Here is a 25712-nt window from a genome sequence, read left to right as displayed (position 1 = left end):
TCAGAAATAGTCCCTATTCTCTTTACTAGAGTACCCACTTAGATACTGAGCTGTCATGGGCTACATCTGAGCAGGGGTTCTAAGTTATATCCAACATGGTTGGAGAATCAGTCTCAGAAAAGGCCCTTGTGCCCAGATATATTTGGTCCTTGTGGAGCTCCTGTCTGCTCCATGTCTTACTAACTCCCCCTTCTTTTATATGATTCCTGCACTCTGCCCAAGGTTTGGTTATGAGTCTCAGCCTCTGCTTTGATACACTGCTAGGTAGAATCTTTCAGAGACCCTCTATGGTAGGCTCCTGTCCTGTTTCTTGTTTTCTCCTACCTCCAAAGTCCATCCTATTTGTTTTTCTAAGTGAGGATTGATCATCTTACCCCGGGTCTTCTTTCTTGTTTAGCTTCTTTGGGTGTACAGATTTTAGTATGTTTATCCTGTATTATATGTGATAGTCACTTATAAGTGAGTATATACCATGTGTGTCTTTCTGCTTCTGGGATAGCTCACTCAGGATGATTTTTTTCTAGATCCCACCATTTGCCTGCAAATTTCATGATTTCCTTGTTTTTAATTGCTGAGAAGTATTCCATGTGTAAATGCACCACAATTTCTGTTAATGACTCTTCAAGATGCTCCCTAAGCTATCAGTTTTTTCACATGGGCTTCTTTGTAGGCTTACCGATTTGCTGGTGTTTGGCTATTAAGGCTTACTTAAAGGCTTTATTATTTTGCTAAGGTATGGGAAAGGTACGGGAGACAACAGCATCTAGTATAAAGTTCTACATGTGGTGAACTTTTAAAAAGTTACATAGATTTATCTAGTTTGTGGACATTGGGTGGGGGGCAGCTTGCAGGAGTTAGTTCTTTGCTTTCACCATGTGGATCTTGGAGATTTGAAATCAGGTTGCATGGTGTGGCAGGTGGCAAGTGCCTTTACCTGCTGAGCCGTCTCAGCAGCCCCTATGATGTTCTTTTATGGCTTAGAAATTTTAAAGGAAGACAGTATGGAACGATGGAAGAAATACAGATGGCCATTCATATAAGGAAAATTTAGAGTAGAGAGGAAGAAAAACACAGATGAGGTTGAGAGTAAAAGTTAAGTCAGACCTAAGCTTGCCCTGTGGGCTACTTATAAGACTATATAACACTGGTGGTTTATATTAAACCAAAACTGAAAACAAATATAAAATCCAGGAAGTAAGAATTTTTTTTTTAATGCACTCCAACTACTTCTTCCAAACCAGGTTGAAAACCTGGGAAGGACTTTCTAGAGGAGAAGGATTATAGTGAAAGCAAAACACAGCCAGTTGAATACTTTATTTAAGTAATTAATTTCTAATGCTTTGAATCCATGGGGCATTATAACTAGTCTGTGTAAGTATCATTAAACCTCAGAGCCTTGAAAGATTTGGACAAAACAATGACAATGAAAACATAAATAAAGGCTTAAATAGAGTCCTCTGTAATGCCAGATCTTCAATGTAGAAATAGAATAATCTAGAAGGTGAATCCGAGTTCCAGAAAATTGGTTATAAACTTCATGGTTAAAAGGGGAAGAGGTCATGAAAGAAGAGTTGTTGCCTATGAATAGGTTTTGGTAGGCATTTCATGTCAGTCCCCCAGTTTAGAAACTGAAAACAGTGGATCTGGAGATGCAGCTAGCCCACTGGTCAGGTATTTGTCTATTATGCACAAGACTATTCCATACACAATACTAAAAAAAAAAAGTTGCTTCCCTATTCTAAGAAATATTCTAAGTAAACATTGCTGCACTTGGGAAATTTAAATCAAAGGCATGGTATCTGACAATAACTAAATATCTTCCATTGTTCTCATGCTAATTATAGTACTCATTTGGTGTGATAGAGTTTCTCTCCATGTATTTACCCAATTTCCCATTGAAGACATTTAACTCAGTTTCAACAAGCACAGAAACATTAAAATATTTGCTGATTATTTAAGAGTACTACATGGTTGGTCATTTACCCTGCAATTATGGTTCTTTCTTTTTCTCATGGGTGGGGGAAACACCCTGCTTCTCTTAGAAAGTCTGTTGTAATAGCCAAAAAGGAGTTAGTCGAAGCTGCTGTTGAAGTAGTTTAATCCTGTGTTGCAATAGATGGATGATGTTTTAGGCAGTGTCTCTGTACTTATTACATATCTGCTGAACAGAAGTGGGCTAGCCATTTGGGGCAAATCACAGAAAATAGGGTTTTATCGCTGAGATACTTCAGCATCTCCACAGAGGTTGCCCCCATCAGTATATCAGTTTAAATCACTACTCTTAGCCCTGTCATTTCCACACATAAGGGGAGCCATGGCTAGCCCTCTATGCCATTCTACAGCCTTCTCACTCTGGCAGTCTAACAATCCTTCCTAACCCTTACTTTCTCCTTCAGTTTTAATTAGGCTTTGTTTATGTCATTTTGTTAATTAGAAGACCTCAGGTTTTCTTGTCATCTTGATGGGTCATGAGTGTGTACGTGAAGCCAGTTCTTGACTTTCTATGATTATATGAAGAACTGTTGGTTTGGTGAATAGTGGGTTACTTTTAGGTCCTGACAGTAGATGTTTGGAGAATTTTATCATGGCGTTATTAGCTGGTCTTGTTGGGGGTGGTTGGGTGCTATGTATTCTAATGCTAATTACTGCCTCCCCTGAAGATCTGGTTACCACCCAGACGAATACATCCTTATGTACACCGGTCTTGGTTGTGTAAACCTTGTTCTACCTAACATAAAGTTGATTGGTTAATAAAGTTGCTGAAGCCTGTAACTGGGCAGAAGAGAAGTAGGTTCTCAGGGCCTGAGGGTTTGGAGCGGAGGAGAGGAAGCTGAAGATGTAGCAGGAGAAGGAGCCAGAGAGAAGAAAGTCACCATGGGACAAAATGGGCTGTGGGCATGTGGCCATGAGGGCTTGCCTGATGAAACAGAAGCAGCCCAGACAGGAAAAATTATGGCAAGTAACTTGGAGTATGTAGCTGGGAAATAGCAAAATAGCTTAGAGGGTTGGTATCTGCCCAGTTACTGTGCCTTAAAGCTTTTATAAAACCAAAAGGTCTCTGTCTCAATTATTTGTGAACTGGCTAGGGCAGAGAAGCCCTCTAGAGTCTAATATTCTCCCTCCACGACATAGTCTCTTACATTTAATTTATGCAAAGAAAACTATGGCACATTTGAGACAGGCATTGAATATAAAATTTAGTATTTGATTCTAAATCGACTGCAGTTCGGAAGAAGAATAAGAGACAGTGGTGATGGAGTAAGCTGAGCCTTTATCTGTCATAGAAGGACATAGAAGGAATGCAGCTCTTAACTTGATAAGTCACTGACGAAATATAAGCTCATCACCAGAAATATGAACAGAAGGTAAATAACAGAGTCTCAGGGTTAGGGTTAGATGTGGGGAGGAGAGAGGGAAACTAGCTTTTGCTTATCCTAGCAATCATTTTAACTTACCTCCCAGCTTTCATGTAGCAGAATTGACAAATGGTTTACAAGGTAATCCTGTTTACACTTCAGGAAATTATTAAATACAGCTGACATATGTAGAGTTTTAGTTTTACAGTCGCAATTCATCAGAGGAGCCATCAAGCTCCCCTTCTGTGCCAGGTACTTAGAAATACTGACCAAAACAGAAGTGCAGACCTAAATGGAGTTTAGATTATGGAATGTTTTTAGTTTTACATTTCCCTTTTGATATTAGTTTTTCTAAAGCTTGAAGAGCCAAATAACTTTCTGTCACTATAATGCAATGCCTGAGTTAATTAACGTATAAAGGAAAAAGGAAAAAAAGACTGGACGCTCCAGTCTGCTACTGGGTGGTCTGTTACTGTAAACGGTCAGCGTGGCAGTGTATCATGGCCAGAGCATTTGGCGAAGCATAACCTACCTGCTCATCAGCCAGGAAGCAAAACGAAAAAGAGAACTTGCTAAGGTCCCCCAGCGTACTTCAGGGACATGGTCTCTAAGGACATGTCACTCCTCAGGAGCAGTCTTTAACTTCCCTGTTGACCATGCCTTTGCCACATGAACTGTTGGGGAGTCCTATTCAGGCAACAGTACATATCCTGCATACTTGCCTGAAATTTGTTGAGCTGTGATATGACCTAGTGTTCTGTCTGTCTTTGTGAATGTTCTGCTTGCAGCCCTACAAGACACAGATGGCCAGTGTGGTATTAAGAGTAGTGGGCCTTTAAGAGGTGATAAGGTCATAGCACACCCAGCCCCCTGCCATGAATAGGATTACCAAGGGGCTTGATGAAGGAGGTTCATCCCTTCTTGCTTTTTCACCTTGTACCCTGTGAGAATGCAGTGTTTGTTTCCTCCACAGCATGTTTCTCACTTAGGTGCTTAGTTAGGTGCTTTGATATTCTTCACTGTCCTGGGTAATATTTCATCCCCTTCTTTATTGGTGATTATGACATAGGCTGCTTTCCTATGTTTAGTATTTGTGTTTTATTAGCACAGCTTCCCGCGCTTAAAACAGTTTTTGTGTCTTTCATATTAAAATGTAATTCTTAGGAAAAGCACTTGTTTGGATCTTGCTTTTCTGTTCTGTTTGACATCTCTACTTTTTGTAGGTGAGTTTATTCCAGTTACATTTAATATTGTGCTACCTCATCTTTACCCACATTTCATCTTTCATTACCAACCTTTAAATGAAACAAGCTTCAAAAGTTGCATTTTATCTCCTTTCTGGTAGTTCTGTAAAATGGTATACCCAATGTGGAAGCTTTGATTTGTTCTCTGTACTTGTGGTGTTAGACCTTTTTTCTCCCATGGTACTATCAATTCCAGAATATGTTGTTTTGTTTTGAATATGTTGTATTGAAATACAGTGATGTATTTTAAAAACCAAGAACTGAAAAGCCGAGGCGCCGTGCACCCCCATTTTTATCATTTTTAGTGCTTTCACTGCTTCCTATGGGTCCAAGTCTGTGTCATTTCTCATCAACACGAAGATCTGTTTTTAGCATGCCTTTGGTTAGTTCTGCTAGTTGTGAATTCCCTCAGCTCTTCCTTATTAGAAAATGTCAGTTCACCTTTATTGTCCAAGAACAGATGCCTACATTCTGCAGCAGTGCTCTTTCATTTGGCACCCTAAGTTACCTTCAGATTGTCTTTGAGCTTTTGCTGTTAGATGCTAACTCAGCCATATGACCATTGCTCCTTTCTTCTGCTCTCCATATATATATATGTGTGTGTGTAAGCATATATACATATGGCCTGGCCCCTTGATCTTTGGGAAGTTTTTAATTTAGGGTTATTTCTTAACATTTTGTGATTTTGTTTGTTTATTGAGACAGGATCTTTCTACCTAGCCAAGTTGTGGACTTTTCTCTTTATACAACATGGAGATTTAAATTCTTTTATCTATGGGCAGAGTTTTATAAGCCAGCTTTGAAAATTCTTACCTTTATTTCTACAAATTTTTTCTCTTTTTTTCTAGTACTTTAAAACAAATACATAAACTACTTGATATTGTCCCCTAAATCACCGAGGTAGTATCCACTTCTGTGGTTTGGATAGGGTTTTTTGTTTGTTTGTTTTTGTTTTTTGAGTCAGGGTTTCTCTATGTAGCCTTGGCTGTCCTGGATTCACTTTGTAGAGCAGGCTGGACCTGAACTCACAGAGATCCACCTGCCTCTGCCTCTGCCTCCCCAAGTGCTGGATTACAGGCATGCACTACCACTCCCAGCTTAGTCTAGATAGTTTTTATTGATCTTTGTTTCAGTTTATTAATCATTTCTTCTAAAATGTCTAACATACTGCAAAGTCCATCTGGTAAATTTTCATTTCAATTCTAGGATTGATGTCTGTTTGTTAAAACGTCTTTGTATTTTGCTGCTGATATTCTCCAATCATGTCTATCTTTTCCTTCATATCACTGAACACACTCTTGTCAGATGCTTTAAAGTTAGATGCACAATGTCATCACTGTGCCTTCTGGGACAAAGGCTCCTGCATCTTTTTAGGCTTCAATATTTATTCTTTATAGATACCATGATATGAAGAATTTACATGTTTTTCTTTTATACACAGTTGAAATTTGTCATAATAGGCAATAAGTTGACTGTTGGTTCTGTAGCCTTACTAAGATGGATTTAAAGTTGTCCTTATTTCAAGATGTGTTCCTGATTCTCATAACATGTTTTTACCATACATTGCCATAATCACATGTTCAGAACATTTACTGGTGTCTCTTCAACCCAGATGATTGCATCCATATTGTCTCTGAGCTCTGTATGATCTCTGTAATCTTGTCAGAGCATTTATAGCCCCAAAGTTCCTTTCCACTGAGCTTTTAGAGATCTTTGTTAGTATTTTGCCAATGAGCAGAAGTGGCCTGATTGCATGTACTTCTTTTCTCTGACACTCTGACAAATGGTTCTTTATTTGGGCTCTGTTTCCTGTAGCCTGGATTAGGAAGTGCCCTCACTAAGAAGGTGAGCTCAGAGCTCACTGCAGCCACACAGCCTGTATCTCTTCTTCAGTGTCCTAGGCTTTTGTCGTGTTTCATAATTAGATATGAAAATGGCAAGATCAAATAGTAGTTAATCTATAATGCCTGAAATTTGATTTGTGGAGATTTTAAAGAATTATGTTTTGTTGTTGTTGATTTGAGCTTTATTTCTTTTTTAATTAATTAATTTATTTATTACAGTTTATTCACTTTATATCCGAGATGTAGCCTAGTCTATCAGATCTCATCACGACTGGCTGCGTTGTCTTCCTCTGTGGCCTGGTAAGGCTGTTCCACCCTGAGGGAGAGGTGATCAAACAGCCAGCCACTGAGTTCATGTCAGAGACAGTCCCTGTTCCCCTTACTAGGAAACCCACTTGGACACTGAGCTGCCATGGGCTACATCTGTGCAGGGGTTCTAGGTTATCTCCATGCGTTGTCCTTGTTTGGTTTATCAGTCTCAGAAAAGAACCCTGTGCCCAGATTTTTTGGTTCTGTTGCTCTCCTTGTGGAGCTCCTGTCCCCTCCAGGTCTTTCTATCTCTCCTTTCTTTCATAAGATTCCCTGCACTCTGCCCAAAGTCTGGCTATGAGTCTCAGCATCTGCTTTGATTCCCTGCTGGGTGAAGTCTTTCAGAGGCCCTCTGTGGTAGGGTCCTGTCCTGTTCCCTGTTTCTCACTCTTCTGATGTCTGTCCCATTTGCCTTTCTGAATGAAGATTAAGCATCTTACCCAGGGTCCTCCTTCTTGATTAGCTTTTCTAGGTGTACAGATTTTAGTATGATTGATTATCCTATGTTATATGTCTAATATCCATTTATAAGTGAGTATGTTCAATGTGTGTCTTTCTGCTTCTGGGATACCTCACTCAGGATGATCTTCCCACCTGAAAATTTTCCTGCAAATTTCGTGATTTCCTTGTTTTTAATTGCTGAGTAGTATTCCATTGTGTAAATGTATCACAATTTCTGTATCCATTCCTCAACTGAGGGACATCTGGGTTGTTTCCAGCTTCTGGCTATTACAAATAAAGCTACTATGAACATGGTTGAGCAAATGTCCTTGTTGTATACTTGAGCATCTTTTGGATATATGCCCAGGAGTGGTATAGCTGGATCTTGAGGTAGCACTTTTCCTAATTGTCAGAAAGCACCTGATTAATTTCCAAAGTGGTTGTACAAGTTTACATTCTTACCAGAAATGGAGGAGGGTTCCCCTTTCTCCACATCCTCTCCAGCATGTGTTGTCACTTGAGTTTTTGATCTTAGCCATTCTGATGGGTGTAAGGTGAAATATCAGGGTTGTTTTGATTTGCATTTCCCTGATAGCTAAAGATGTTGAGCATTTCTTTAAGTGTTTCTCTGCCATTTGATATTCCTCCATTGAGAATTCTCTGTTTAGCTCTGTACCTCATCTTTAAATTGGATTACTTGATTTGTTGCTGTTTAACTGCTTGAGTTCTTTATATATTCTGGATATTATCCCTCTGTCAGATATATGGTTGGTGAAGATCCTTTCCCAGTCTGTAGGCTGTCATTTTGTTCTGTCGACAGTGTCCTTTGTTTTACAGAGGCCTTTTAAAGAATTTTTTAATTGATGTGCAATACCTGTAGCACGCTCTTAATCCTTTTAAAATACGTTATTCCAGGGCATTTGTGTATTCAACATGTTGGCTAGCTAGCATTTATCTACAGCTTCATTTTGAAACTTTCTCATCTTTCCGGAAGGATGCCCTGAATCTGCTAAATAATCACTCCCTTATCCAGTCTTCACTCATTCCCCTGTCCCCTGACAAACTCTAATGTGTTTTTGTTTCTAAGAATTTGCCTGTTATTGGTATTTAATATTTAAAAAAAATCATGTTCTTGGTGAGTGACCCTTTCTCTCTGGTTTCAATATAAGTTAGTCTTCCAGTTTTGAAATAGAAAAATCAAAACTCTCATTGCTGAATTTAAGACATGGATACATTTAAGGAGACTATAAATATATATGTAAAATTAAGTTGCAGTAGAACAGTGGACTATAGTACAAAATCACCAGTATACGTGTTATAGACCTTATAGGGACTATGAGTATAACATTGAAAGAGAAAACACAGATTTTACGGTAGAAGTTGATTTTAAATGCCACTTTCAGAGTATGTAATATTTAAACAGGATGGTATCTTGGCATGTGAAGATGTATATACAAGGTGGAAATAGCAAGGCATTGTTACATTTATTTTGTGTGTGTGTGTGTGTGTGTGTGTGTGTGCGCGCGCGCGCGCGCACATGCGCGCGCAGTACGCATTCACATGTGTAAAAGTCAAAGGACAGCAATGGAAGTTGTTTCTTTCCTTCAAGCATGTGAGTTCTGGGGATTAAACTCAGGTCCTTGGACTTAGCAGCATTTTCACCTGCAGAGCCATCTTGCTGGCCAAGCAAGACACCTATATTTCCCTATAGTAAAGTGTTTGGATTGAAACATGGTGATAGATGCTAATGGATATGATATGCTATGACATGATCACACGCTGAGTACTTGGTCTTCAGACTTCATTGTGTGAATCACCTAGCAGTGATCTGAAAGACACTAAGTAACAGGAAGAAGCTCTGCCATGGGAGAAAGCTCTTTCTGTCAGAGATAGTAAGGTCTGACCTAGGGTGTGGCCATGGAAATAGATAGGAGGTGCATATACAAGAAACCCCATGAAGAAAGAAATGAGTAACAACAAAATCGCCAGCTGGTTTTGTTTGAGAATGTTATATTTGCAGAAGTTAGAAAGTGGGAGGGAATTGGGCTTGCTGTCGAGTAATAAACTCAAATAGATGTTAGTGTTGATGGGATTGAATGTAGCATTAACTTGTTTCATAATGGCATCTTTACTTAAAGCTAACACTGGCTCACTAGTGCTCACACCTTGGCAGTTTTAACAGTTCTAATCATGTGCTTATACCACAGGATTTAGACTTATATCTTGTTCTTTGTTTGTTTGTTTTGTTTTTGTTTTTGCTCAGTTGGGAATTCAGTAGCCAACTGAGTAAAAGGCAGTACAAAATACAGTGCTGTGACTGAGTGTAATTAAATTTATGGTACCGAATTGCCAAGATAATTAACCCATGCCCCACATGCCCTCTGTTCCCATGACATTTACCAAGCTGCAGCATTGAGGCTGTTGTCTTTCTACTTACTAAGTGTTTGGATTGGTCAGCTTTTGCTGCAAGAGAAATCACAAAAAAGCAAATAGAAACACAGACATGCTGTGCTTCTTGTAAGCCTGTGACTGTGTGTGGTAGTTTGTCGGGCTTATCTGTGCAGTTCTTTAGCTCCTCTGCTACTGTGGGCTCAGCCTGGGAAGTCTTGGCTTATGCCTGCTTCTTCTCTACTCCATGTGGGCTCTCATCCTTCATTGGGCTGGCCCAGGCCTTCCCCTTCTGGTCATTGTGTGGTTTCTTGAAACCTGCGTCCATGGCTCCACCCTCTGGTTGGCCAGTGCCTGCCATTGCCTGATGAGATTTAAGGAGCAGAGATGTCAATTTTATTTTCCCCATGGTGTGAGAGGTGTGAAACACTTGTGGGCATTGTTTTCAGTCTAACACAGCTATAAACTCTGAGTTCAGACTGTGTCACTCATGTGAAGTGTTGTTTCTTTGGAATCTGACATAATAGGATAATTGCTTTCTAATGAATTAATGAAGGACAGAAAATATTCAGGTAACATTTCAAACATGCTTTACTTGTGACACAGAACATGGCATACATGCTTACTGTGGACCTGCTCCTGTTAGCACTATAGATAAAGCTCAAACACATTTTGATTTTTAGTTTAGTAACTGGTTTCTGAGAGAATCTTCAAGTTTCACCTGACTGGGTATTGGTATTCTCACCTTCACATTTGGATTGCTTTGTGAGTAGCTCATTTGAAATCCATGCACTGCCAGGGTCCTAGTCTGTTCTTCAGGCTCTGTAACTCTGTGGAAAAGTTAGATGTGTCCACCAGCCAGTAAGTGTAGGAACAGAAAATACACCCAGAGATCAGAGTGAAAGAAGGAGCATTGCAAGAGGAAAGAAAACATCTGGAGACTCTAATGTTTGTCGCCCCAAAGGAGAGATGTATGTCTCCCCAAAGGAACTTGACTGGCCGATGTGTGTGCATGGAGGCTGGAGAGACCCCTCTGTGAATACAGAGGGAGCCTTTTCCTGCTCCAGTCACCATGACAGCATGCCACTTCATGTGTTGGCCTGCTCAAAACCGGCTGACTGGCAGAAAGCCTTTACTGTGGAGAATTTACCATTATAACAAGATTATTGTAAGCCAAGTTCACTCTAGGTCACATACAAGAGGGACTTGGCAAATATAGCTGGTTTAAACCAGCTCCTTGCCATCTTCTCTAGAGAGTCGTATCTGAAAAACAAACAAACAAACAAACAAACAAAAAACAACAACAACCAGTAAGAGCAGGAATGTAGAGTTACCATGGCAGGCAGCTTCCTACCCCTACCCCATCCAGCCAGCAGCCCAGGTGCTTAACCCTTTAAGATCCCACCTAACATGGCTGGAGAGGTAGTTTAACTGTTAAGAGTACTTACTGCTCTTGCAGAGGACCCAGCTTTGGTTCCTAACACCCATACGGTGGCTCACAACCTTCTGTCACTCTAGTTCCAGGGAAATCTGATATACTCCTTTTAACTCTGCCAACACCCTCATATGCATGGTGTATGTACATGCTTATAGGCAAAACACTCAAGTCACATGCAATAAAAAGAAATAGAACCTTAAACAAGAGAAGATCCTACCTAGCAGCTGACATTATGAGTACACTAGTTTCAGCCAGCACATTTGAGAGGCTTGGAGTGAAGATTCTCTAAAATGGATAATACTTAAGTCAAGAGGAAAATCACATTGCCCATTACACTAGTGCAAGGGCCATAGACAGTGCAGTCAAAAAAGCTGGCTCTAGTCTGTCAGCTTGAGCAAATGACTCATCTTGAATTCTCAGTTATTCACATGGACTATCTTTTCTGAGCTCAGTGTAACAAATAACATATTTGAATGTTACCTACTGTTCCTTGGTTATGGGAAGCAACCTGTCAAGCTTAGCTCTTTCTTTCTCTGTACTAGCCAGAGCACCTTGTCCTGATGCCAGAGCACTTACAATGGTTTCTCCTCCTCAGCATAACTGGCACTAGGATTAGGTAATTTGTTGTTGGGGCAATTCTGAGCCTTCCAGGATGTTTGGATCACTCCCAGAAACTGGTAGAACCAATCATCCAGTTGTATAAGCCCAGAATACTGTAGAGAACCACTTCAAAATTCACTCCAGGGAAAAACACAAACATTTCATAGGGCACTGGCATACAACCACTTCAGACTCAAATGGTGGAGTTGCCCGTGAATATGGGTGGGAGATTTCTGTCTTGGTCACTGTTCTATTGATGTAAAGAGACATTGTGAACAAGGCAGCTTTTATAAAAGAAAGCATTAAATGGAAGGCTTGCTTGCAGTTGCAAACATTCAGTCCACTGTCATGACAGAGAGCAAGCACTGGAGCAGTAATTGAGAGTCTTCATGATGATCTGCAGGCAGAGAAAGAAAGACTCTGGCTTTGGGGTGGGCTTTTGAAACCTCAGAGCCCAATCCCCAGTAACACACTTCCTCCAATAAGGCCACACCTCCTAATCCTTTTAATCCTTTCAAATAATACCACTCCCTGGTGAGTAAGCATACAAATATATGAGCCTATGGGGCCACTCTTATCAAATATTTCTTTCTCAGGACAGTGAAAACATTCACTGTTTGCATCACTCTTTCTGTAATTTATTCTGAGCTCTCTTTTCTGCAATTTATTAGACTATCTGATTAGTTAACATGTGTTCTGTATCTCCAACTCACAAGCTTTGCATGAATTAACTAGCTGAATGTTTTCCATGGGTCTGCTATCCTGATAGATTTGCATTTCATCATAAATGGGTATCTCTACCAGCTCTCAGAATGTTTGCATTCACCAGGTGGCTGTTTTATATAATTGTCATGATGCTCCCAGTGAAATAATATTGAAAATATTGAAAGAGTAGAAAACTAGTTAATGCAGATCTCAGTGTAGTAGTTACACAGAAACATCAATTCCTTTACAAAAGGAAAACTTTCTGAAAAAAGTAAGTGTACTTCCAACATTCATTATTAGTGCAACATACTGTCAGAAAAGGGGGACACACGGCCATTTGAAAGCCAGCTGTTTTTTAGTACATGTCTTCTGAAGAGGGGTCAGGAGTAATGAGAACTTCTGACTCATTCGTACTTCATACTTTATTTACCAGTCTCAGGACAATAGAAAAAGACAGCATCTTTTTCTATTACAGTATATCTCTAATATATATTTAGATAAAGTTCCATATCACTGCATATCTCTCTGAATTCTTATAGCAATTCTATAATATTTAACTTATAATTACTTATAATAATGTGAACAGTTACATCAGAGCACATCATAAAATCCTGAGGATAGCTCTGCAGAAATAGAACTTACCACCTTTGAATGTTTTGCATGCTATGTGCTGTACATGCCTTTATGTCATGCTTTCTCCAAAACATTCTCTAGGAAAATGAGGTCTGAACATATTTTATAATTTTATCTTTAGTAATTTATTAACCATACAGAATTAAAAAAAAACAAAAATGATATGGAAAGTCCCTTTTCCCTGTAACTACCCTTATTGCTAAAAAGTGGTACATTAAAATTACACCTGTATAAACACCAGTTATAGTTACTACAATTTTGAACCACCACCACCCCACCCCCAAGTGCCAAGTATGCCTTCTAACCGGTATCTGACAGTCTACTCTCCAAGGTACAAATTGTGATTCTCTGTGAATTATGATATCATTTTAATGGGTTTGAAAAGTTAGAGCCCCCCCCAATGAAATCTAACTGAACAGGAGTTTTGTTGGTTTTTTTTTGTTATTGTTGTTGTTTGTTTGTTTTATTTTATTTTATTTTTACCATGAGTAGGACATCTCAGACTACCTATGTCTCTGAGCCTAAATGCTATACATTTCCTGACAGTCCTTGATGGCTCACCTCCATGGCTTTAGAGTTTCTCCACTCAATCCAACTGCTGCAGCAAGATGCCCCCATGTCAGATTTAGTTACTAGGAAGATTGCCACAGGAATGCAGGAAACAGTATGTTCAGCACTCATCCAGTGCGTCACATACTTGGAATTTGGCTGGTTTTGTTACATTATGCTTAATGTGAGATTCATGAGGTCCCATTTATTGATTGTTGCTCTTAGAGCCTGTGCTGTTGGTGTTCTGTTCAGGAAGTTGTCCCCTGTACCAATGAGTTCTAGGCTGTTCCCCACTTTTTCTTCTAACCGATTTAATGTGTCTGGTTTTATGTTGAGGTCTTTGATCCACTTGGACTTTAGTTTTGTGCAGGGTGATAAGTATGGATCTATTTGCATTTTTCTACATGTAGACATCCAGTCAGACCAGCACCATTTGTTGAAGATGCTGTCTTTTCTCCATTGTATGGTTTTGGCATCCTTGTCAAAGATCAGGTGTCCATAAGTGTGTGGGTTTATTTCTGGGTCTTCTGTTTGGTTTCGTTGATCCACCATTCTGTTTCTATGCCAGTACCATGCAGTTTTTATAACTGTTGCTCTATAGTACAGCTTGAGATCAGGGATGGAGATACCTCCAGAAGATCTTTTATTGTAGAGGATTGTTTTAGCAATTCTGGACACGACTCCCTGGATATTTGTTGAGATCTAGCTGTGTTTTCTATGTCTCTTTACATGGTGTGAAGGTCTCCCAAAAGCCTCACAATTGGGGAAGATGGAGCAGAAATGAGACCCAGGCTTGTCTCCCTTTGTGACTCAAGGTCCTTCCTCAAAAGCACAGGAGTGGACAAAAGGAAAGTGGGGGGAAGGCTGAGGAAGTCGGGGTACAGAAGGGACTTTCCCCACTGCTTTTCTAATCCACAGTTCCAAAGGCTTAGTCGATATTTCAACATTTTAGATATAAAACTTGCTTTTGCAATCAATGCAAATATTACCCAGTGATTCATCCCTTCCAAGTGACTCTTGGTTTCTTTTGACATTATATTTTAAAATTATGAATTAGCATTTACATCACCATTATGAATTAACATTTACATAACCTCAGCAATTATCAAGGCTTTATAAGTCAAGATTCTAAGTCGCCCAAGTGTTTCTTGAGCTCCTTTAGTGACTTATAGAGTTGTGTTTTTAGACACACATAGTCTAAAAACCTTGGGAGAGGGATGTTACTCTGACAAACTGCTCAGTTTGGTGGTTTGTCATGTTTAAAGTGGAGCAGTCTTCATTAGGGCTTTGTCTGGAGTGCGGACCAGGAGTTTGTTCTTCCATCTGTTAACTCAGCTGTTGGAATTCAAGTCTTTCCAGTCGGGATGAGAACCTGTTTATGTTAAGTCCCCACACTCAAATGCCTACAAAACCATCCAGTTTAAAAGAATAATTTTTATAATTTTAAGATGATAGTATAATTACATCATTTCCCTTTCTCCAAGTCCTTCCATGTACTTCCCTTGCTCTCTTTCAAAATTCGTGGCTTCTTTTTCTTTAGTTGTTATATATTTAAATTTATATATATACATGTATATATATTTATATATAACATATATAACACATATATATAACATATAGAGAGAGTTATGTATACATATATACACATATATATTTCATTTCTTAGTACAAAAATCAGTCAGCTCCATCTATATAATGTTACTTGTATGACTCTTTCCACTGGTATTGGATAACCAGTCAGTGTGCCCTTTCCTGGGGAAGACTGTTTCTCCTGCTCTCAGCATTCTTTATGTGCCTGTAGTTCTCTGTCTGGGGCTGAGGCCTCCTGAGTTATCTTCCTTTCATGTTAGCATGCCTACTGGGGCCATCCTTGTTCATCTATACACGTGATCAGTGACATAAAGACAGTTAATAAGGCGATAGTGTCACCTCAGCCTTAGGAGACAGCTTTCAGATTGTTAGGACAGAATGACACCACTCAGCTTAGTGGGAAACCTAGAGTCAGAAGGATGGTGTAAAACACTGTGGAATCAGTTAGTATCCAAAGTCACACACCCAGCAGCGGCAGAGCCCTGGTGTTTTGCATGACTTTATGCCCCTTTACTATATCCAGTCAATATTTCCTTGTCTTAACTACTTGCCTGAATAGACATATATTTAGTTACAGCTGTTTGAATTTTTTTTTTAAAGACAGAGTCTCACTGTGTAGCCTTGGAACTCACCATGTAGTCCAGGCTAGCCCCTCCCACACAAAGATCTACTTGCCCCTCCCTCCAAAATGCTGAGATTAAAAGCATGGTTGTGCCTCTATACCCAGCAAGTATTTCCTTTTTAAATGTGTACGTGTATTTAAATTATATGTGTGTGTGTGTGTGTGTGCCTATATAAGTTTCTGTATACTGTGTGTGTGCAGGTGCCCTCAGAGACCAGAAGAGGGATCCGATCCCTTGTAAGTGGGGTGTGACGACCGTGAACTACCCCGTGTAAGTACTGGGAGCCGAATCCGGGTCTTCTGCAAGCACTCTTCACTGGGGAGCCATCTTTCCAGCTTGCGTTTGAATATTCTCAAGTGTTCCTTACTTTAAGCTACCCCCCCCACCTCCCGCAGACCTGTGTTCCATAGGACATCCAGCTACTCCTTCCCCTTAGTTACTCACGGGCCGCTGGAAGCACTCAGGAGGCTCCCTTGCATTCCCATCATCACGTGGCGCTATGGCTCAAGAGAGGTTCACTGAAGCCTTGTGCCTATGGGGATGTCCTGAGATGCTTTCATTGGTGTGAGGTCTAGACTTCTGACATAGACTAGACAGTACATTGGGTTTACAAAGGACAAAGAAACTCTTCTTCCACGGGCAGGGGTATAAGCTCTAGGGTGGACACAACAGCCCTGCCCATGTTATCGTGGATCCAGAGTCCATCCACTCATAGGTAGAAGCCAAAGTTTCTCTACATTTGTGTCTTATCTTACAGGAAATGTGATTTTCAGGTACAAATACATGATTCTTTATGTTTACCTGGGGACTGAAGATAGTTGGGGCCAGTCTTATTAATGGCTGGCCAGAATTCAGTAAATTTGAGTTACAGGTTTGATGGTCTCGCTGGTATTTTTCTATTGTACTGTTTCGAGTTACAGAATTTCCATTGCACTTTGACAATGGCAGAATAACCTTCACTGGTCCTCACAAGAGGGCAGAGGGTGGCATTCTATGGCTCTTGTCTGCCCCCTCCCCAATGTAATACAAAACAGTATCAGGACGTCCTTAGCTTCTCAAACAAGTCTAGACAGTTCTAAGACCATCTCAGAGTTCATGAGAAAAAATACACAAAAGGGATAAGACTGTAAACCATTGAAGCTTAGACCATAATGAGTAGAAAATGCCCCAGGACTCCATCTGCAGGTGATTTTTACAGAGGTTGAACCAGCTATACCAAGCTGAGGACATGGTGAGCTTAGCGAGGGGGTTGGATCCTGGGAGCTGCCTACCATGAGAGTCCTGTGCCAAGGAGGAACTGCATGCACCATGCCCTCCTTCTGAAGCCTTTTGCAAAGGACAAAGAAACTCTTCTTCTATGGGCAGGGTAGAAGCTCTAGGGTGGACACAACAGCCCTGTCCATGTTGTCATGGATCCAGAGTCCATCCACTCATAGGTAGAAGCTGAAGTTTCTCTACATTTGTCTTATCCCTCTATATTTGTGTCTGTGAGCCCTGCAGAAATACAGCCTCAGCCTACATATATGCCAAGGTTGTGGGGGTTTAACATTCGTGCTGGTATTACAGTTTGATTTCTTTTCTTTTATTGTATACAGCTTCAACATGGCGGACGATGATCCATATGGAACTGGGCAAGTAAGTACTCACCTCACTCACACCTTCATTTAAATGCATTCATATTCCAGAATACACAAGTGCAGCCCTGGCGACTCAGTATCAGGCAGACCCTAAATTAGTAAACATTACTTTTTTTTTTTCAATTTATCTGTTCTTCCAAGGTTGGAGAGGGCACTTTCATATGTATTTTTCCATAAGATTGTAACATTGCCACCAATCCATTTGTGGTGACGCATGTCTGATCCAAGATTGAACACCCATGTGTATACTTAAAAAGATAGCTAGTGAATGACATTTCTAGGGCTACTGTTCACATTGCTACAAACCTGGTGAGTTGAGACGGTAGGACTCCTTTCAGATGTCTGGAAGCAAAAACTCAAAAGTGGGGGATGGCACGGTGGTTCCTGCCTCATGGAGCTTCTGTGCATCTTCAGAGATCCTTGGCATCCCTTGGCTTACAGCTACACCAATCACAGAGTCTGTTGTATGGCTTTCCTCCCTGTCTTTGCACACACATCTTCTCTGACTTATAAACACATCACCGTTTGGACTGAGGGCTCATCAACATCCAATGTGAATTCGTCTTAATTTATATATAAAGGCAAAGGCTGTGTTTCCAAACAGGGCCACATGAACGAGGAGCACTTAGGAATTCAAAATGTACTTTTTCAGAGGGACTGTAGTGAAACCCACTGTAGTCCATGGGAGTGAGTATGCTTGGAGAGCAGAGCACTGTTAATCACCAGATCACGGTTGTCATCACCATCGATGTGTTAGTAGCTGTGACACAGTTAACAGAAGGATATCTGTGTCTTCTTTTTCCGTCTAGCTTTTACACTTAAAAAATTCTAAACCCATAGAAATGTTAAACAGTCTGGTAATCTATGTTGGTTATTGATACTTTTGTTTCTTTCTCTTCTCTCCATAGAGAATATTTGGAGCATAGAACTGACCCGTGAAAGCAGTTTCTAGACTTTTAGCGTGATTACAGTGACAATATGAAAATGGACTCTAATGATCTTCTAAATTATTTAAAATACTGGTGTCCATTTGATCATTAGCTGTTTATTGAGACTCTTATTATGTACAGAACATTAGTATCCTAGAGATGGACAGACAGGTAATGTGCAAACTGACTCAAAGCTGCATTCTGGTTGGAGGAACAGAGAAGCACACTTCCGTATTCTGTGGATGTTTGCACAGTTCACTGGGGGACAGAAGCACTGAGAGGATCATTGTGCGTTTGTTCCTTTGGGGAAAGAGCAGGTTAAAGATCATTTTCTGAAGGCAGTCTAAGCTGAGCTTTAACAAGTACAGCCAGTGCAGGAACAGTACTTACCAAGGTAACCATGGCACAACATTTGATACCACTTCACATTTAAATTCTGGTGGTAAACATCTGAGACTCATTTCCAAAATGTATGCACACAAAGAATCAGCCAAAAAAAAAAAACAAAAAAACAAACAAACAAACAAAAAAAAAACTGATGATGAAATTTCTTTAGGGGATCTGGTGTTTCTATAAACAGGCAGCCCTAGAGCAGGAGTGAGAGCTACAATGGGCATCTTGTTCTCACCAAGCCAGTTAGAGTGAGCATTCATTACATTTCACATGACCATTCTCTCTTCTGATTTTGTTGTAAAAATGGTGATATTGGATAAGTCTAAGAACATTCTTCTTTTATAGCTGCATAAAAGAGACCTGGCAACTCATGTTATCAAAACCCTTGTTTTACCTTTCACTTTTAATGTGCTTCTTCTACAAAGGACAACTCTCACCAGCATGAGGGCTGTTTCTGCTTGGTTTTAAACCATGCCTTCCTGTCTATGCACAGGAAATCTCATCAACCAGAGATGGTCTTCTTTGCCACAAAAGTGTAAAACCTGCTGAGGACAGTCATTTTGAAAGTTTCTTATGTGGGCAGTTTTGAGCTGATCAGAAACAGCAGTGGGCATGTTCTGATATTTCAATTTTGAGGGGAGCGGAGGGCCTTGAAGGTTTTTGGTTGTGTTTGTTTATTTGTTTGTTTGGGTTTTTTTTTCTTTCCTGTCTTGAGCTCTAACTTTCTATTTTCTAAAGTTGGCATTCTTCAGGGAAGATCCTCAGGGTTTTAACACACACTAGTGTTTTTTGCTCCACCCCTCACCACGTAAGCACCACAGGCTGCATGCAGCACAGCCTCTGTCTTGCTGGGAGTTTTCCTCAGCCCAGTCCCTGCAGGCACCTGTAGGACCACGGCAAAGGATTTCTTTTCCAGGTCATGAGTTCTGCTCACGGTGGGGCCCCCTGCATGGCCTGAAACTTAACCGTTACAGGATATAGTTCGCCATTCTGAATTTCTTTGTTGGCAAACAGTGAATGGTATGAGTGAGCTTTGCTTTTAAGTATGAAGTGTAACACACCTTTTGCACCTCAATTGAAAATTTGCATCCCTCAAAACCGGACTGGAGTGACTTTCATTTAAACATCACATTTTAGGGACGTAGAGATTTTTTTCAGAGAGTGAATTGCTTACTGACAGCCTGAATTTTACCTTCCCCTCTAGACACACACACACACACACACACACTCTCTCTCTCTCTCACACACACACACATACACACAATTAGACACCACACACATATACACACTACAGACATATACACATATGAATAAAAAATGTAGAATAAACATTACTCTTTATTTACTAGACATATTAGGATTTGGGGTAGCCAAGCATGTCCAGTGATTTACTAATAAGGATAAAAAAATACTTCCAGCTTGCAAGAGAAAGTAAAATAAATACATTCCGTTTCCATGTTTTCTGCAAACATTTCAACAAATGACTTCTTGAAAATGAGACAAATTGTAAGCCCATAAATATGAATGTGAATTTCTAAAAAAACGAACTTCGCAAATTTCTTTTAGAATAATTATTAGCGGAAACATATCAAGATAAAGATTAATTCTGTCAGAACATACCACATGTCTGTTCTTTCAGTTTTGTTAGTTGCATGTTGTTCCTGTAACAAGTCACCACAATCTCATGGCTTGAAACAGCACAAATATCTTCCCTAGGGTAGAGTAAACATTCCAAAGTCAGGGTCCCGGCAGGGCTGCACCCCTCACAGCCTTGAGCCTCGAGAGGCTGCCTGTAAGTCCCTGGGGAGCCCCTATCATCCAGACCCCTTCCTCCCCAGTCAGACCTCACTCTGGTTTCTAACTCTCCAAAGCAGCACCCCTGCACACTCTGCCATTTGACAGGCTTCCATCAATGGCACATGCGGTGTATCCTTTCACTTAAAGCATAGGTTCTGGGGAGTAGCATGGAGACACCCTCGGAGCCCTTGTTCAGTGTAACACCCTGTACTAAACTCCAGGTATTTTACTTTGTAGTTGAAAGATAGGGGAGGAAGGGAACATGGACCCTGAATTCCATTTGCTCAGTTGTGTTGCCAGGCATTTTGTAGGTTGTATACCTACTGTCTGTAATTCTTTGGGGCCTTGAAATTCTGTAGCTCAGAAGGAATATATTTACCATCAAAACAGAAACACAGATATCTAATATTACATGCATGTGTGTGTCTGTCTGTATGCTTGTGCATGCGTTCCTATGAGTGTGCATGTGCATTCACACGTGTGTGGAGACTGAAGGTCAATGTTGAGCATCTTTCCCAACTGCTCCCCATTTTACTTATTGACAGAAGGTCTCTCACTTAACCTAGAGCTCATGGATTCAGCTGGACGTCCCAGCCAGCAAACCTGATCCTCTTGTCTCCATCTTCCCAGAGCTGTTATTGCAGACAAATGCTTCCAACCAAGCTTTTCACATGGATGCTGGGGCTTTGGCCTCAGGTCCTCATGCTTCTGCAGCAAGCCCTTTGTCATCTGAGCATTTCCACACCATCTAAAATTATACTTACATTCCTAAGAGGGTGCAAGATTCAAATCGCTCATTCAGCAGATACTTCTGAGGTGTCCACCATGCCTGAAGTTCACTTGACTCTGAAGATAGACAGTGGGATCTACTGGGCCCTGGCCTTTGGGAGGTCCACAGCTGTTATTTTCCTCAAAGTCTTTTGTAGCACAAATTCCACACACAGGAGCCCAACTGGGACTCACTGTAAAATAGTGACTTCAGGAATCCTATTTTTAGGTTCTCGTATCTAGTTTTCATTCTTTTATTAATTATTTTCTGTCTTCATTTAGTAATAAAAAGTTAGAAGAGGAATTAAAATATTTGTACTTTCTTTTTTACAGATGTTCCATTTGAATACTGCTTTGTCTCATCCAATATTTAATACAGAATTATATGCACCAGAAATGCCACTGTCAACAGGTAAAAAAAAAAAAAAAAAAAAAAACTCCTTTTTTTCTGTTGTTTTGCTTTCCCTTAAAAATAGCATTTTGGTCTGAAGCCAGGGAGATGTGGTTCAGCCCAAACTAAGTATCCGTGAAATGCCACAAGGAAGCTTGTTACTCTGAGTGCCTGGGACCAAACCCAGGCTCTGGAAGAGCCGCAAGCACCCTTAAACACTGAGCCATCTCTCCAGCCACAATAGTCTCTTAAAACTCAACGGTGTTCATAGGAAGGAAGTGGTGATTTGTGTTTTAAACCCAACCTTTCAGTATGCTTTCTGGAAATGTGTCTCACTAAGGCGTTTCAGCTCACTCACCCATTGTTCTAGCAAGTGTGGTTTCTGTTGTCTGTAAGCACACTCCAACAGGTTGCCTCTGCCCAGGGTAAGGACTTTCCTTTTCTCCACATTGTATTACCCTTTCATGCTCCTCTTTGCTTTACTGCAGCTCACTTGAGCCAGGCTCAGCAGCTTTGTTCTGATCTGGGACCAATGCTGTGTCAGGCAGGATGCTAGGCACTGGATAACGGTGTAAACATCACCTTCATATTCTGATTGGATAAAGCTTACAGTACTGACCCTCCTAACGTGACTCTGTTAATCAGTGAATCCACAAATTATTTAAAGTCATGTATGCAGTAGCACAGGCACTTCATTTAGACTCGGTTGGTTGTCTTGTGTGTTACCTTGGTGTGATGGGTCTTTTTACTGCTTTCTTTCTCCCTTCACAATACCTTTTGGAGTTAATGTGTTAGTCAACGGAGATTATATATAAAAGTACTTGACTGTCACTGAGGTGGACAACAGCTCTGTATATTCTGGATTTCTGTGTCTCATGTGGACACTTTATGTAAATTTTAACCTTAATCATTAAATGACCATGGTTGCTCCAGTCCTTGCCTTTCATTGTTTAAATCAGAAAGTTTTCTGCTTCTGCCTCTTCAGACACTCGTGGGAGGAAGGCGAATTACTGTGCCACCCCTTCCTCATCCTTACCAGCATTGACACTATCAGAGGCCTGTCTGTCTTTGCCCCAAGCCCCTGTCGTTTATCTGCGATCTTGAGCTGTCCAGTGTGCCCTCTAGGTCAGCTTCCTGTGAGCACATAAGTGCAACGGAGGCATCTGGGTTTCCTGTGAACTTCTAAACTCCGACATCCAAAGTGTTTTCACCACATTACTGCATTACTGAAAATGTTAAGGACTTGGTTCTGCGCACAGGAAAGGCACACATTTCTATAAGCTGCCTCCCGAATACTAAACTATCCCAAGGCAGGTAAATTTTCAAGTATGTTTTCCTTTTCCTTAGGCTTATGGGCTTAGAAACAAGATTACCGAAAGAATCATCACAGAAAATAGTCTGTGTTCATACCATGTGTGGTGGAAACCATTTTTCTCAGTGTTTGAAAATTCTTTAAATTTGTACCTAAAATTGCTGTCTTTTCCGATTGTGCCACCCTTCCTTTTTACTGGCATCTCCCCCTCTGCTTCATGTGTTGTCCAGTTTTTATAGTCCCAGATTGACAGGACATTTTGTTCAAATTTTAAAGGAATAGGAAGTTTATCTAAGCCAATAGTTGTTTGTAATTTTCATTTGTGTGTGTGTTTTTAATCTTCTTAAATTCTTAAAATGCCAAACTATTAGGATTTCTAACTATGTGTTGGAAACTCTGTAACAAGGGACAGCTGTTAGGTCTCTTCGTTTTTCTGTGATTTAATTTTCTCTGACAATGGAAGATCATTTTCCTGGCCCAGAAATATGGCCAACAGAAACTTAGTCTTGAAATAAACATATGCGTATCAAATCGAGTGTTCTTGACTTACCCGTGAATGTGCTCTTTTAAGCATAAAAGTTGCCCACTCCTCATGGATTTCACATGTGTGGCAAAGTCCTGAAAACAATCCCATGAGTATTTTCGGAAGGGCTGGTAAGAGGGAAGGGACGTGGCACCTCACGTCAGGGTGCTCCCTGAACTTCCATATTTCAGCAACATCTTGTCCAGATGCTGCTTTCTTCCTGGCCTGGCTTCTTGGTAGGCTCTTTAGGCTGCCCAGAGGGAATGTGTATTTGTAATACTGAACTACAAGCTGTTTGACATTCATAGCATGAAATCTTTTCTTCTGATCAGTGTTATTTCCTCAGAAAAAGTTAAATTCTAGCCATTTTCCTTTTGAAATTTAAAATTACACTTATTTTTCTAAAAGTTTAAAATATCAAGGAATGAACCTCATGAGACAGTTACATTATTTGTGGTACATTATCATATGCCTGGGCTGTTTTAGAACAGAGTACATATGAGAGCACAATGTCAAGAATTTTATGTCGTCATCAAAAGCTATTAATAAGATGCCAGGGTAGTGGTGCGTGCTTTTAATGCCAGCACTTGGCAAAAGTATGAGGCCATATACAGTGAGCTTCAGGCTAGCCAAGGCTACATGGTGAGACCCTGTCTCAAACAAAACAAAACAAGGCATGGATAAGGAAGAAAAAAGTTCTCCAGTTCTCACAGAGGGTGGGGAACAAGTCAGCGAGGCAATGGAGGCCCTACCTCTGGTTAAGGTGAGGGAAAGCATGGAAAGTCAGCAGTAGTGCCCAGACTCACCTTGACTCCCTCCTGTAGGTTTCTGTCTTCAGTTCTTCATTTCACACTGCACAGTTCTCTTTGGGGAAGGAAGCTCGTTGTCCAGATGAAGGCCGCCTGACACGCCCTATCACTCAGCTCACTGCATTGAACTGTATTAGTGTTGTAAAAAGCCTGTTGAGAGACTGCAGGCTGCTGACACTGCAAACTTTGCCAGCTGTCAGAACTTGTGTTTGGTCCAGCAAAGTATCGTCACCATTAAAAAAAAAAAAAGCCACTAAGAAAAAAAGCCATTTATTAAAATAAGCTGACCTTAGGGACTGGAGCAATTGGTCAGCAGTTTCCAGCGCTTACCACTCTTCCTGAGGCCCCAAGCTATGTTCCCAGCACACAGGGCAGTTAACGACCACCTGCCTTCCAGCTCCAGGGCCTCAGACACTCCCTTCTGGCTTCCTTGGGCACCAAACAAAGTACTCATATACAAAAGATAAAATAAATAAATATTTTTAAAATAAGACTACATTTAATATTTCAAATGAGAACACATCACATCTGTAGAATTTCACCTATAAAGTTGTTCTGAAACCTCTATTTAAAATATAATTTCAGCTTTTGACTTTTTTTTTTTATTTCATAACCAGATTCTAGAAGTCTCACAGTTTCTTTTGTTTTCTGTGCTGTGTTTGTTTTTAACAGATGGCCCATACCTTCAAATATTAGAGCAACCAAAACAGGTAAGAATGAAGGGGTAAATGAAGGGTTTGGTAATGTTAGAACTGCACATCTGATCTTAAAGCTCAGGCACTGAGTACTCACATTTGATCATAGAGTTTTATCTGGATGATCAACGGCCTGCCAGGTTATGCAATAACTTCCTGTGTCGACTTTGCATTTGTCTCAAGCATTCTTCACACGGCCTTGAAACGTCGGTTAATTATAAATCCTTGGTCTTCTGTGTGTCTTCCAGCTTAGCTTATCTCTTCTTCGAGGGAAAGCACGGGTGATTTCTGTGCATAAGGAGATACTCATGCATAGCTTCCCATCTTTTCATTCTCTATTGCTCATGTCCATGCCCACAGGCTGCTTCTCCTGCCTTTGTGAGCGCCAGCCTTTTCTCTGTGTGGAATGTGTATCCTAAGGCACTAAAAGGAGATAATTAGAGATAATTAGAACTGACTATGGGATACCCCTCCCCCTTGGCTTCAGTCCTAGCCTCTTTGGAGCAAGGAGAGGATCATTTGTTGTTGTTGTTGTTGTTTTGCTTTGTTTGGTTTTTGTCTGGCTCCTACTCTTTCTACTAAATATTGTACAAAATAGCCCTAGGTTGAAATGGCCTGAAAACTCTACATATATATTCAGTAGAAGCTCTGTAGCTCTAGTACTGTAAGAAAGAAGAGGATCTATATATCTGCTGATAGAACATTTCAGTTATTATGGGATGGAAGTTATAGTACAGT

At 40.5% G+C, this 25712-nt stretch overlaps 1 protein-coding gene across 1 annotated transcript in view; it reads left to right on the top strand.

The window, feature by feature from the left end:
* The window catches only part of Nfkb1 (nuclear factor kappa B subunit 1), a 109285-nt gene that overhangs the window by 6377 nt on the left and 77196 nt on the right, over nucleotides 1-25712 (top strand). The window contains exons 2-5 of the mRNA XM_055628196.1: nucleotides 15921-15990; nucleotides 17316-17355; nucleotides 21578-21656; nucleotides 24952-24989. Coding sequence (XP_055484171.1) covers nucleotides 17323-17355; nucleotides 21578-21656; nucleotides 24952-24989 — 150 coding nt within the window. The 5' untranslated portion in view covers nucleotides 15921-15990; nucleotides 17316-17322. The remainder of the gene's footprint in view (nucleotides 1-15920; nucleotides 15991-17315; nucleotides 17356-21577; nucleotides 21657-24951; nucleotides 24990-25712) is intronic.

Source organism: Psammomys obesus, unplaced genomic scaffold, assembly GCF_907164565.1.
Source record: "Psammomys obesus unplaced genomic scaffold, mPsaObe1.curated_primary_1811, whole genome shotgun sequence".
Classification (NCBI taxonomy): Eukaryota; Metazoa; Chordata; class Mammalia; order Rodentia; family Muridae; genus Psammomys; species Psammomys obesus.
The sequence above is the reverse complement of the archived record's forward strand: the minus strand, read 5'-3'. Positions and strand labels throughout refer to the sequence as shown.